Source organism: Aphelocoma coerulescens, chromosome 3, assembly GCF_041296385.1.
Source record: "Aphelocoma coerulescens isolate FSJ_1873_10779 chromosome 3, UR_Acoe_1.0, whole genome shotgun sequence".
NCBI classification, from domain to species: domain Eukaryota; kingdom Metazoa; phylum Chordata; class Aves; order Passeriformes; family Corvidae; genus Aphelocoma; species Aphelocoma coerulescens.
Genome location: NC_091016.1, coordinates 20870403 through 20884077, shown reverse-complemented (window position 1 = coordinate 20884077; position 13675 = coordinate 20870403). Strand labels below are relative to the sequence as shown.

At 37.9% G+C, this 13675-nt stretch overlaps 1 protein-coding gene across 27 annotated transcripts in view; it reads left to right on the top strand.

Moving 5' to 3' along the window:
• The window catches only part of NRXN1 (neurexin 1), a 681973-nt gene extending 671167 nt beyond the window's left edge, over nt 1–10806 (top strand). For all 27 annotated transcript variants that reach the window (XM_069009396.1, XM_069009411.1, XM_069009402.1 and 24 more), the window contains one exon: nt 7434–10806. In XM_069009396.1, coding sequence (XP_068865497.1) covers nt 7434–7741 — 308 coding nt within the window. In that variant the 3' untranslated portion in view covers nt 7742–10806. The remainder of the gene's footprint in view (nt 1–7433) is intronic.
• The last annotated feature ends 2869 nt before the right edge of the window (nt 10807–13675 follow it).

The window sequence follows — 13675 nt, the reverse complement described above, 5'->3', positions numbered from 1 at the left end:
CTACATCTAGTGCATATAATTTCTTGCATACTGTATTTTGGACACTATACTGAAACTGTTTCTTGTAGCTTTGTAATGCATATGCATTGAATTTCTCCTTTTTGTGAAAAAAAAAAAAAAGCACTTTTCCTTAGGACTATTTTTCATCCTTCTTTTGATGAAAACGGTAGACGAAGAGAGACAATAATTTGCAAAGGAAGGAGAAGGTTTATAGACAAAATACTGGCCTGAGTTAGCATTGTATTGCTCAATTTCTATGCCAAGGCTTTCTCAGACCAAATATGAGCAATGAGGTGGCAAATCAGGTCTTTCAAATTCTACAGGAAATTTCCAACACCTGATAAATGCACTTAATATGGCGTTCTAGTGTAGTTGGTGCATGCCAGCAGCAGCTTCTCAAACCAGTAACCATGCTAGCAGACTGCTGGCAGCAAACTGGTTTGCTGACCCCTCTGCCAGACAAGGGAAACGAGAACAAATTGTAAACTTCTTGCTGATGTTTTCCAGCACTCAGCCCAGTGTGAACACCCATTAGCTCTTGCACACCTAGCACTAAGGCTGCTGCTACTAATTCCCAACCCCTTGCTCACAGCTAATTTAAACCTGTGCAGAAGCACTGGGGTATTGTAATGTGTGAGTAGTGTAATTTGACAGCCTGCAAAGTGTCAGGCAAAGGCTGACAAGTTTGAGAACTAGGTATTCTCCAAGGATATTGCTCATAAATGGAAGCAGGAAAAATTCAAGGCAAAAGTAACCTATAATGAGGATGCATGTACCTGAAATAGTCTAACCTTAGGCTATCTCCTTCTGACTATATAAAGAACTGAATGAAACCTTGTTCTGCTGTGTTGACATGCTATTCTATATAGATTTCAAACCCAGCACTTCTTCTGAGGTTAAGGGCTATGGTCTAGCTCTGGGACTTTGATGGTTTAAATGTGAACTGGCTTAAATAGTAGATTCAGATCTAGAATGCATCATATGTTGTACCCTTTAAAAAGTTTCAGAAAAGGGACAAATGAAAGACGAAATAAGTGAGAACACAAGCATTACATTTTGAAATGAAACAAAGTTTTATAGATATCTCAAACTTTTTTCCCTTGTGCTAACATCAGAGACACCATAATTGTTTTATAATAATTGTTTTAATTGTTTTCTCTATGATGAGAAAAGCAAAGAAAAACAAGGCAGTCTTATTAATTTTAATAATTTCATCAGGAGAAAAAGAACATTAATTACATCAAATGTAACTTATATCCATTTGTAATTCCATTTGTCTTTCTCTTCCCCCTCCTAGAGAAGCATATAAGGTTTAGGCAGTAATAGGATTCAGGCTGAACAAGCGTAGCTGTATCTGCATGTTGAATCTGAGCCTTTGGGTAGGGGGGTAGTTCAGTATTTATAGCAGTTGCATTCCCAGTGTGTGTGCATGGATATTCTGGATGTCTTGAAAGCCAGGCCCCTTCTTTTCCCAGGCATATTATCAACTTTGTCAGTAATGGGTCTGACTTGATGACAGTATTTGGAACAAATTTAATGCAGTGTGCTTTCAGCTTCAACATTCAAGCCAGATATATACAATGTTTGTGGCGTAGACATTTATCTCTTCATGTAGTAGCTGCTCAGTGAAGGAGGAAAATCAGGGAATCACCCACAGTTGTGAGATGAATGTGGGTGTCTGCACCTCCAGCTCATTTCATGAGCAAGAATCATTCCACGCTCTGCAGGCCAAGCCAGCAGATTCCTCACGCTTTACAACTACATTTTGGTATTCTCCTGCTGAAACTGGTTCTTAGATAAGGAGGTTTGGAATTTTTTGCTTTCTTCTTTAATGAGATGACAGTGCTAAAAAAAGCAAGCAATGAAACCTTGATCTGGCAAAGCTCATAAGCAAAACTTTTCCCAAAGTCAGTGGAGCCCAAATGTCACTGCTGCTAGCACTGAAAGTTCTGGTCCAATGAAGCCAATCTTACAGTTAGCTGCCACCAAAAATTTATGTTTCCAGTGCCCCTGCTCTTTTCTTGCTTTAACACTGGTGCTCCTCTGAGTCTTCAGGGAGCAAGAGCTGCAGGCAACTCACCAAGCAAATGATCCCAGTTTAGCTGTCTGAACTGGTGGCCCACAATTACAGCAACTTAACTTTAGCTTGAAAACATGCTGTCAGTAGTGTAATATTTCTGGTTTGTCTTCCTTATGTTATCTTATTTGCAAAAGCTTTTTTTTTTTTCTTCCAACTTAGGAAAACTATAATTTAAAATACAGACTAGCTACTGACTCTGTTAGTCAGTCAAAACTTCTGAAAAAAACTACCAAATTACCAAAGATTTCTCAGAACATGCACAAAAACAGGAAAATTACTTTGCATAGAAAAAAAAGCAGAGGTTCAAGTAGAAGTGGGGAGAGATAGGACACCTGAACTGGTAAAAGGAGAAAGAATCCTGGTTTGGAGGGAAGGAATACTAAAAGAGGAGCAATGCAACTGAAAATGTTAAAATATACTAATAAAAAGGGTAAGACCACAGGGATGAAGGCTGCTAAAAACATTAAGTGATATATTGGTTTACATTTTCCATTTTGGCTAAAATTAAATTTTGTTTTGTGGAAAATATTTTCATAAAATCTTCTTATAAAAAGAAATGTGAAAATATTCCCCTCAGATCTGCAGAGCACAGTAACTCATAAACCCCATTGATTTGATATGCTCCATCAATTGGCACTGTACAACCAACTAACCTATTTCCCTTTAGACTTATGATGGCATTTTAAAAGGTTGAGAAAACAGCCTTCCACCTCTTGACCACAGGGGAAAAAGAAGTTACTTGCAAAGCCTGCAGTCCTAAGGAGTTGGTAGGATTTGTAAATGATTTGAAGTCGATATATGACAAATCATTACACTTGGAAATAAGCACTCTATTCAGTGCAGAGAGAATGTTTAGCTTCTTGGCAAAGCAACCTTTTTAGCTGTGGATGCTGCTAGACTATTTTTATAACAAGCTAAGTTAGCTGATGTCACTTCAGAGGTATTTCAATGCATTATATCCTGGGTTTGCACACCAAAGAGTAGAACAGAAACCTTAAAATTTTTCCTTTAAACACAAGTTTACAGCAGACCTTCCTACTGGTTTTGAAGCTGGGCTGCATCTACCCTCTACCTGTTCTGCAGAGGAAGTGCTGGGTTTGTTTTTCAGAGGGATTCGTTGTAAAGAGGTGCTGAAATTGCAGTGAGCTCAGAAACCAGTTCACCAGAATCCAAAAGTGCTGCAGAAAATCGACCACAAACAGGTCTACAATGATAGCACACAGAGTGAAAATTAATACGTGTCCCCTAAATAATTGCCTTCATGCCTCATTACAAATGCAGTAGTTAAACATTTCTGTCTTGTGAGTAATTTCCTATTCACAGTTTGTGGGAAGGCATAAATGTAAAGAAAACAGGTTTGGGGTCTTTTTGTCTTGTTTTGTTTTGTTTTTCAGTCTGCTAATTTCAATTCACAAACACCATGGGAACCTGCAATTCCAATTTTCTTTTCACAGTATTAATGAAAACTGGACACTGAAACTAGTTAGATTTTTTTCCCCTCTAAATTTTAAACCACTTAGAAATACAGTCAAGAACAACAACTTTCTAATCCATTATTACACAGTGTAAAACTGTGCTCAGTTGCTATTATTTCATGCAAAGTCTTTCATAAGTGGTAGAAGAGGCTTTCAGAAATCAGTCTTTTCTAAGCTGGTCTTTGAGGCAATCCAAAAACACTGGTTGTGTGCTGTTGAGAGGAAGAGCTGTGCATCAGAGAAGTTGTTTCAAGAAGGAATCCTTGCACCACAAGATGACATTCATTTCCTCTCACTGTTTTGGCAAGGTTTGAGCTTATTTAGTGCCTTTATGATTTTGTCTTGTTCCTAATCAAACCAGCCTCAATTTATCATTTTAATAAATATGTCGTTTCAGGGTTAGGATTTTGGGGTATTTTTGAGATGACTTTTTACTCTTAAAAATCAGAGTAATATTTTATGACATTTAATCTTGACATACTCCAATAAGGTATTTCAGTTCTCATTTACAGTAAGATGTCTAGGATGAAGTTGGTATCTTTTTTCGTGCTGCAGACACTAACAGTGACTGCAGCTGAGTGGCAGACAAGGTTACCTGCAGGCCCACCTCTGCTGCTGTGCCAGGAGCCAGTGGCTCTCCCTGGTCCAGCTACCAAAATGCTGGGAAGAAAACAGCATCCAGTTTTCCCAAAGACTTGGGAGACAAAGAGCATGATTTCTGTAAACTTAAAATCTTCATTTGCTCTCCATTGAGATCATCTGCCATCCCTTGCAATAGTTCCTGCCTTGCAGGGAAAAAAATCCAGGTAAATTCCCCTTGGAATTGTCTCCAGTCTTAGTCAAACAAAGGTACTGCTTAAATAGAAGGCAGCTGTTTCAGCAATGTTATGGATGTGGATTTATTTATTATATAGATTTCAGAAGAAATTAAGGCTGTTTTTTTTCCAGTGGCCCTTTCCTCCCTGTCTCAGAATAGGATTTTGCTTTGGTGGGTACTCCATTAGCTGTTCCTATCTAAAGTGCTCACAGACAAACCTTATAGGAAAGTTTGTAAAACTTTCCTATTTCCTCTTCTTTCATTTGTCTGGAGAGGCCCTGCTAGGTTAAAAGCATATTTTAATGTAAATGGAACAAAAATAGCAGGAAGTCCTTTTCCTTGCTGAACTGCTCCTTTTCCAGAAGTCCAAACAAATGCAACAACAGATGCTTTGAAATGTTATAAGTTTAAATAACATTAATGTAGTGGTTGAATATTTCTCAGACAGATGGATTAAATGAGATAATTGTGAAAACATTCTTAAAATAAAAGGAAGCCATCAGGTGAGAGGCAGGAATTTAGGTAACACTGAAAAATATACCTTAAATCTTTCTTTTAGGTTGCAATATTAGAATGTTTTCCTCTGAGCAAGCTGTTAAGTGTCATTTAGTAGACATTAATTGTAAAGTTACTTGACAGTATTTGGCCCAAATGTATGTATCTTAAAGAAAAAGAGCAGCTGTTAATCCATCAAGTATTGACAGTGTATTCAGTGGTTTCTATTATTTCTCAGACAGAAATTAATTTCCTGAAATCACATGCAGTATGATAAGACTTTGTCTCATTTTCATTCACTGTGGAAATACTCAGTCTTTGTTCTGCACACAATGCATCGTCTCTTGTAAAACAGTAAATGACACCCTAGGTGTAAAAGAATTTCCATTTTCTACAATAGTTACAATGAACAAACAGGATCTGAAACAGTCACTGACTACTTTGGAACAGGGCACCTTTCTTAGTAGGGTGGCATCTACCCTGAAATGACAAAAAAAATCTTAAAACCTTCTGAAGTGAAACTTCAAGATCTCTTCTGAAGCCATAGAAAATACCAATTGCACCAACTCATAACAACTACGAACATTCAGAAGAATAAAAAACAAGTTAAAATACTATATGGTACAGGTTTTTTTGAAACTTACAGTTTTGCCTCTGTTCTTTCAGCCAAACAAAATGTCAGCTTCTTTAAATCTATTTGAAATAACTGCCAGGAAGTGGTGTTTCAGCAGTAAGAACACAAATCACCAACAAATAAATGATGAGTAATACCAAGGTGGAGAAGGAACTTATTCATTTGGGGAGGTTGTGGCTCTTTTACTATGTTTTATTATTCATAGGCCAGTTGTAGATGTCTGTAGCTGGTGGTACAAACTTGTAGGAATTCTTTGACCAGCATTGATAGTTTGGCTGGCATTACCTTTAATGTATCATCCTTAAAATCATCATCTTCCTATTAGGCCTTTACAGTGCAAAAAAAAAGTGACTATGGGGCATAGTGTGCTTTTGTGGACTTTGAGCACTTCTCTAACACACTTCAGTAAAAAGCTACCTGTAGGAAAGGCCTGATGAAGTTAACATTATGAATATATTGTAAAAGTAGTGTTTAATAGTACTTTTAGTTAGCGTCTGTATTTTACTGATTGAATTCTTAGCCATGCATTATGATTTAAATGCAGTTTCCATAAGCCAGCCTGGCTCTCCAGAGCTCAGCCAAGGCTGGCAGTGCTGAGGATACACAGCCTCTCAGAAGTTTGGAAATGCTGGTACAATCAGAGGAATACTGCATAAATCCAAATCACTTTATTTTTGTCCATGACACTTGTTAAGTTAGAGGAGATCCATCTCAGCTGCCACCACTTAAAGTGATTCTATACAAAGATCTGCCTCCCCTCCTGCTGCAAAATTCAATGAAGAAAGGAGATAGTGGAAAATGTAAAAGTATTGTGTGTGCTGTGAGCGTTTAACCTAGAAATTCTTCCTGGAATTAGGGTTTCATTCCTCATGGCTGTGTTAGGGGACAAAATGTGCCAGACAACACAATAGTTCCTATCAAGAAGATTTTACAGTGTGAAGACATAGGTCAGTTCTATTCACATCACAACTGAAAAGACCAGAGTCTGGCCGCAGAGGTGGGATCTTAGGAGGCTGAGTCCTTGCTCTGTGCAATTTGAGAGGTTTTCTTGGGGCATAAAGCAATCCTTGAAGGAACATCTGATAATGGCAACAGTGATGGAAAGAGGGAATGGGAGAAGTTGAGTGAAAAAGTGCTCTGAAGTGTAGCCATATTCAAGGAGGACTCTCAATTAGAAAAGAGAAGGTAGGGTTGGATAGCCCTCTAAAAGTACTAAGTGTAAATACAATTAATTTAAAAAAAGAAAATAAAATAGTAGAAGGAAAGGAGAAACTGAGAAGCTTGCTGAGGGAAGTGGATAGGAGAGGTGAGGATACCTTATTTGTAGTGAATTTGTTGGCTGCTACCAGCCATTTTCTGGTTTTTTTCCCTCCATTCTGTCTTATCATCACTGCCTTCTCAATAAATAGTATAATGTCACTTTTTGTTCTTTACAGAAGGAGGGGAAGAGGAAGAGAGAGAAAGAGTGAGAAAGAGAAAAAGAGAAAGAGAGAGAAAGAGAGAAAGAGAAAGAGAGAGAAAGAGAGAAAGAGAAAGAGAAAAAGAGAAAGAGAAAGAGAAAGAGAGGAGAAGGAGATGAAAAAGGGAAATCCTTTCCACTGAGATGTTAATGTCCCTGCATTTAAATTGTGGCACTCCTATTATTTCAGATTATTTAGGCACTATTAACTTAACAAGACATTGGGACAAATTATACTTTTGAAGGCTACAAAGAGATGCTTCTTGCTGTCCTTTTCCTAGCTTAAAAGCCTGAAAAAGGAATGGGCTGCAACCCTAACTGGTTTTGGACTGGCAGAGGGTGGTACATCGCTAGGCTGTCCTGGCCCAGCGGGTGCAGCTAGAAGGACGCATGACTGTAGCAGCAGACATGAGTGACTCCTCGATGTGCAAAGCCAATGATAACCTCTCCTTTCTTTCATTATCTACCCACAGCAAACCCTACCAGGGCAGGAGGAGGAAGGGAGTACCCCGGCTCGTCCGAGGTGATCCGTGAATCCAGCAGCACGACGGGCATGGTGGTTGGGATTGTGGCGGCGGCGGCGCTGTGCATCCTCATCCTCCTGTATGCCATGTACAAGTACAGGAATCGAGACGAAGGATCCTACCACGTAGATGAGAGTCGAAACTACATCAGTAACTCAGCACAATCCAATGGGGCTGTGATCAAGGAGAAACAGCCCAACAGCGCTAAAAGTTCCAACAAAAACAAGAAAAATAAGGATAAGGAGTACTATGTCTGATCTCAACATCTAAAAGAACGCTTGTATAGAAATAGTCTTCATTTTATCTGAGACATAATACAAACTTATTTACTTTACTTTTTATGAAGCACATTCAAAAACAAACAAACAGAAAAGACAGGGAATGCAATCAGAAAGGAAAGACTGTTTTTAAAAACAAGCATTTCATGCTCTTGTTTTTCAGAAACAGGAGCTGATAAATTCCCTAACATCCACAGTGTTTTCATTTACTCTGCCTGTCTTTATGTTGCTGGAACGTTTCTGAAAGACAATGATGACACCACGCATTCATAAAGCAAGGAGTATTACTACAACATCAAGGCACAATATGAAAAAAAAATACAAATTATAGAAAACAAAACAGGAAAAAAAAAAAAAGAAAAAAGAAGCTACCTATGATTCTGGATTTAGCCAAAGTGCTAGCGCTTTCTTGAGAAGTAAGTTAGTCTTATTGTCAGAGAAGACTGTCATTATATATGGTGACTCAACAAGCAAACATAAAGAGTTTGCCGTCTGGTGCAGTGAAGCAGTGATTGGAAACTTGCATTTTGAAACAAAGTGCTGGCTTTTCTGAAGACTTATGTAGAAATACTTTCAAAAAGCCCCTTTCTGGTTGTGAGGAAAATAGTACGGAGGCCTTATTTTCAAAAACAAAAACAAAAATCTGGAATATAAGGCACATTTCCACAAAAAAAAAAAAAAAAAAAAAGAAAAGAAAAAAAAAAAAAGAAAAACAAGAGGGCATAGATGCAATCATTGGGAAATTTTCATGCACGCTTAATATGTTATTACATATGTTTATATAAAAACACATCTATATGTGCTTTCTGGACTGTGATAAGTGATGTTTTATAGCCTGTTGTATAGAAAATGCAAACTATATCTGCTCTTCAGCCATTTTTGGTAAACTCAATGTTATAAGTGTTGCTAGGTATAGAGAGTTTTATGACATCTGGAGCAACAGACATACTTCAGTTTTTTTGCAGCCATTATAAATTGTCCCAGACTTTTTCCCCTTTTTTTTTTTCTTTTTAATTTACAGTGTAGTGGTTATACTAAGGGGGATGTGTATGAATGTATATAAGAGTCAGCTAATTTTTTTCTTACCTGTACAGCTCTATTATGTTGCAATTAAGTTTCAGTAGTTTGTATGAAAGAAGTGGACTAGAAAGCAAAAATATATCTCTACTGTAATTTGTCTTCTCCCTTCTATCCCCATCTCTTGCTCCTGATATGCATCAATGAAGTTGATCAGAATGGCCAATTTTCCTACAAATATACACTCATTAATTAGCTAAATATTTAGTGAATTAAACTGGCCTTTGGCTTCCAGTCAGAGCTTCACTATTGGAGAGCATGGTTTGCCTTACAGAAACCTTGTTCTTAGAAATTACGAGAATGATGAGTTTCTTGAGAATCTTAGGAAGTATCATATAGTGTTTATCTGGCATTCAGTTATATGAAGAACAGCTACTACAGCACTGGGTGGTAAAAGATCTAAAAATACCCAACGTAATTATCCAGGCTGATTCTATTGCAGAATTTATCCCTTTCTCCCAAAAGGAAATACTCTTGAGGTGCACGATATTATTTTTCAATGGTGGGCATTTTGACATATGAAAAGGTATTTTTAGCTTAGTATTGCAAGACAGCATAACCAGACAGATATTAAGTTCATTATGTTTTAAAGTGACACAGCTCATCTTGCATATATAAAACATTAGTGCATTGTAGTTAAACACATGAAATGTAATGCTGTAATTTACACGTTAAGTTTGGAATTTTTTTCTAGTAATATTTCGTTAGTTTCACAGCAATAAACCATAGCATAACATTTTATTTACACAGAAGTTCAAAGGGAATACATTAGACAGAAAGAGGTTAGTTCAATAGAGATCAACCAAATCATCAGAAGGCCTCCTGAGAGGGATATAGATATTCACACTTTACAGACCAGAAGGAGGAATTTAAAATTAGCTTTAAACAGCAGACACAAAACATTTTGTTGTGTGTTACTCACTGTAGCTGATGAAAAAAAGTTGGGAACTGGTACAGCTATCTATCTGGGAGTCAGAGCACTTTAAAAATACATGTAGCTGACATGAAAACACCTCTCTTGAAGTTTGCCAACCACATCAAGGTGTGTCATGTTGCATTTGTGAAACAGCTTTTTATTTTCATTAGCATTTACGCAAAAATGAAAAAAAGAAACAAACCACAAAATCCATCTGATGTTCATTTCTTAGACTGTTGTTCACCTGTGGCACTCATAATTTCTCCCACCTTTACAAGACAGCTGTACTCAGGGAATGGCAGGGACGAGTGTTACTGGAGGTCATTGCTGGAAGCAAGAGACTTCAGCTGGAGGGGGGAAGGAGTTGAAAGCCAGGTGGTGTTCAGGTTTCAGTGCTTAAAGATACAGAGAAGAACAAGAATAATCTGTTGGCAGGAGACTGGACATGACAGAATATGATTTGGGCGAGATGAAATGGTCTTTTCTGCTTGGTATTGATTGCATTAATGGAATAGCATTGTCAGGCCAACTTCCAGGCAGTTTGGTAGGTTAATCTTTAACTAAATCCATACAGCAAGGAAAAAAAAAAAAAAAAAAAAGATCTGCCACTATTAAAATAAGCAAACACGATTTTAACACTGTTTCTGAAGGTTCTCCTTTTTCCTCTTTAATTTAATAATTTAACAAAAAAACCAATTATGGATGTATCAGAAATGCCAGCAAGTGGATTTAAAATTCCTTTTTGTTTAAAAACAGCAGCAACAATAAACAGACATAAACCAACTACCTAACATAAAATTGGATCCTTTCTCTATAATAACCTAATTTGTTTGACTGAGATGGCTTCATTTCTATGACTGTATTGTGTTGCCTTTTTTAACAAAACACTAAATAACATGTGAAACTTTCAACCCTAAAACATCAAAGAGAGGCCCAATGCCCCTAACCTTATAGTGCTTTCTGTGATAGATATTTACAATTTTTTTATTTGTTGCAAGGCCAATTTATTCATTATTGGAAATGCTAAGCAAGTGGAATTTACTGTTTTGTTAATAAAAATGTTTCTTAATACAAATGCTGGCTTGTTTCTTCTCTTGCTCTTAGATTGTGAGTACCTGTTCATCTTGAAGCTGTGAAAGAAACTGGTAAATTGGTATGAAGTTGCAGACATTCATGTCAGGAAAAATTGACCTCAGAGCTCTTTGTACGCTTCAGTGAAAACCTTCTACAAGTCTTGTGTTAAACTGACCCAGTTAGAGAAGTATGAATGACATCAATGAATTGGTTTTGCACAGACTTGCTTAATTTCACATTTTCTAGTATTTTTTTAATCAAAAAACTAAAACTTGATGTTCCCCTCCCCCTCTGTATGAAAAAAGAACTCCCTTTTTTGCCACTTTTCCTCTTGTCTAGAAGATGATTTAAAAATTAATGGGAAAATGAATGTATTTCAGGTGCTTAAAATCATTCCTAAATAATAATTACAAAATTTCAGCCGTAGCTAATCCATTACAGAAGTGCTTTCCTACTTAGCATGGCATTTAAATTCATGGGCAACTTCAAGCAAACATCTAATCCTATTGATATAAGCAAGTGTCTAAACTTGCCTAAATGTACTGCTGAATGGGGATGGAGTTAAGTTTTTGGATCTAAGCTCCAAATAGAATTTAACTTTGTATCTTCTTAAATCACATCAGTAGCTTTTTGACTTCAATGAGATTTATTCATCTGCTCTAATTACGTACAGACTGAAGTATTTTAGATAATTTCAGCTCAGGAATATCTGGAGAAAAACAGTCCCTATCTTCCATTGGTATAAAACACTTTGAAAGTTCTAAACTGCTTTTTATACTGAGATTAGGTCTTGTGAGTGTGCTTAAATAAATACTGAATATTCCACTTAGGAAAATGCTTTATATACATTTGAAGGAGCTATAACAATAGTGATTTTTGTTCTACTACTACTACTACAACAAAGAAAACCCCCAACCAAAACCAACAGCAACTCACATTTAATTATAAACTTTTTAATTCTACACTGTATTTGTTCCTTTTTTTCTTTTTACATCTATACTGTGCTCTTCCTTTTACCAAAATCCTAATGGTTGCTCAGTACCTGCATCATTCATCATTACCTGCCCACTCTAAGTGGTGGCCTCCATCATCAATCATTACTGTGGTCAAGTAGCTAAAAACCTTCACAAGATGATAAAAAACCAGAAAAAACTAAGCAATGACCCCAAATGTGACTTAGAATAAGGGAAATAAAGCACACATAGGCTGTAAGTGACAATTGTGTTTGTTAATTCCTCCTATGTGACTTCTTTACAGTTCAACAAAACAGTTTTAAATTGGGGTTCTGGGTCTGATTTTCATATTGATTATAGAAATTTGCTTCTAAGTTCAGTACAGGCCTGTTTAGAGGTGCCTGGAAACATTGTGCTGGGTCAGACACTCTTGTCAATACAATTTTATTTGGAATGCAGACTATTTTCTTTATTTTAAAGCCCCCACTTTTTTAACGTCCCTAAGTATGTCACTGTTAAAATGATTCTGGCCCTCACAGGAGTGGGGAGAAAGAGAAATCCACACTGCATTTAATTTGATTTATAAATTGAAAAATGCTTGGGAATGACAAAACTGCTTGCCTGTCAGCCTTTGATCTGTTTTGATGGACTGAAACTGATTTGGTTGGTCACTGCTCTTCATGAAACCAGAAGCATCCCCCACAGGCTTTGAACTAGAAATTCCAGAAAAGATACAGGTGAGCTCAGTTTTGTGAGATGCAGGGCCAGAGCTCAACCAGTCCTTTACCCACTTTGGAGGCTTCTTCCTCCTGAACGTCTTTGACCTTTCAGCCACCAACTCTGACTTCTGGAAAAGAAAGTCTGGCCCCTTTCTTTTTCTTTCTCAGTCAGTCACTACTATACAAATATCTTCGTTTCACAGTCACAGAATATGCTGAGTTGGAAGGGGCCCATCAGGATCATCGAGTCCAGCTCCTGGCCTTGCACAGAACACCCCAAGGGTCCCACCATGTGCCTGAGAGCGTTGTCCAAAGGCTTCCTGAACTCTCTCAGGCTTGGTGCTGTGACCACTGCCCTGGGGAGCCTGTTCAGTGCCCAACCACCCTCTGGGTGAAGAAGCTTTTCTTGATATCCAACCTAAACCTCCCCTGACACAGTTTCAGGCCACTCCCTCAGGTCCTGTCACTGGTCACCACAGAGAAGAGATCATTGTCTGCCCCTCTGCTTCTCCTCAGGAGGAAGCTTTAGACCACTGTGTTCAGAACAAACAGATTTCCATGTGACAATGCTCCTCCATTCGGGCTTGATTGTGGTAGACATTGAGGGGTTTTTTTAAGGAAAAAAAAAGGTGATATAAGGGGTAGAGTTATTTCAAAGGGTGCAGGAATTTTCAGTGAGTAAATTGCCTTTAAGGACAGTAATTTCATGCTGGCATACACTTGAGAGATTTAGAAATCCAGGTCAGTAATCCTCAAAAACATTCTTTTGGTAAACAATAAAGGCATGAGCTCGTTTGTCAGCAAGCAGGGACCAACAGCAAGGCTATCAAAATGTGAATGTGTCAGTCTGGTTGCAACAAATAACACAGGGAAATGGAATTTGGGCAGCTAAAAATAACTGTTGGCACACTGGCTGGACTCTTATGAGTGAGCCCAACTACAAGTCAGTAAGCATTTATTGGATGATAAACAGCAAAATACTTCTATTATCGTCACAGTTTGGGATGCAGCTGACAGAACACAGGCTGGGGCTGTGGGGCTGCATTGGCTTTTCCAGGACCAGGGGCCAGATTGCTGTTCAGGTGTCCTCCAAGCTGGGAGACTGGGCAGGCTCCACACAACCACCTGCTGCACACCAGATGATCAGCTGTTTCCAGAAAACCTCCCTTTTCCC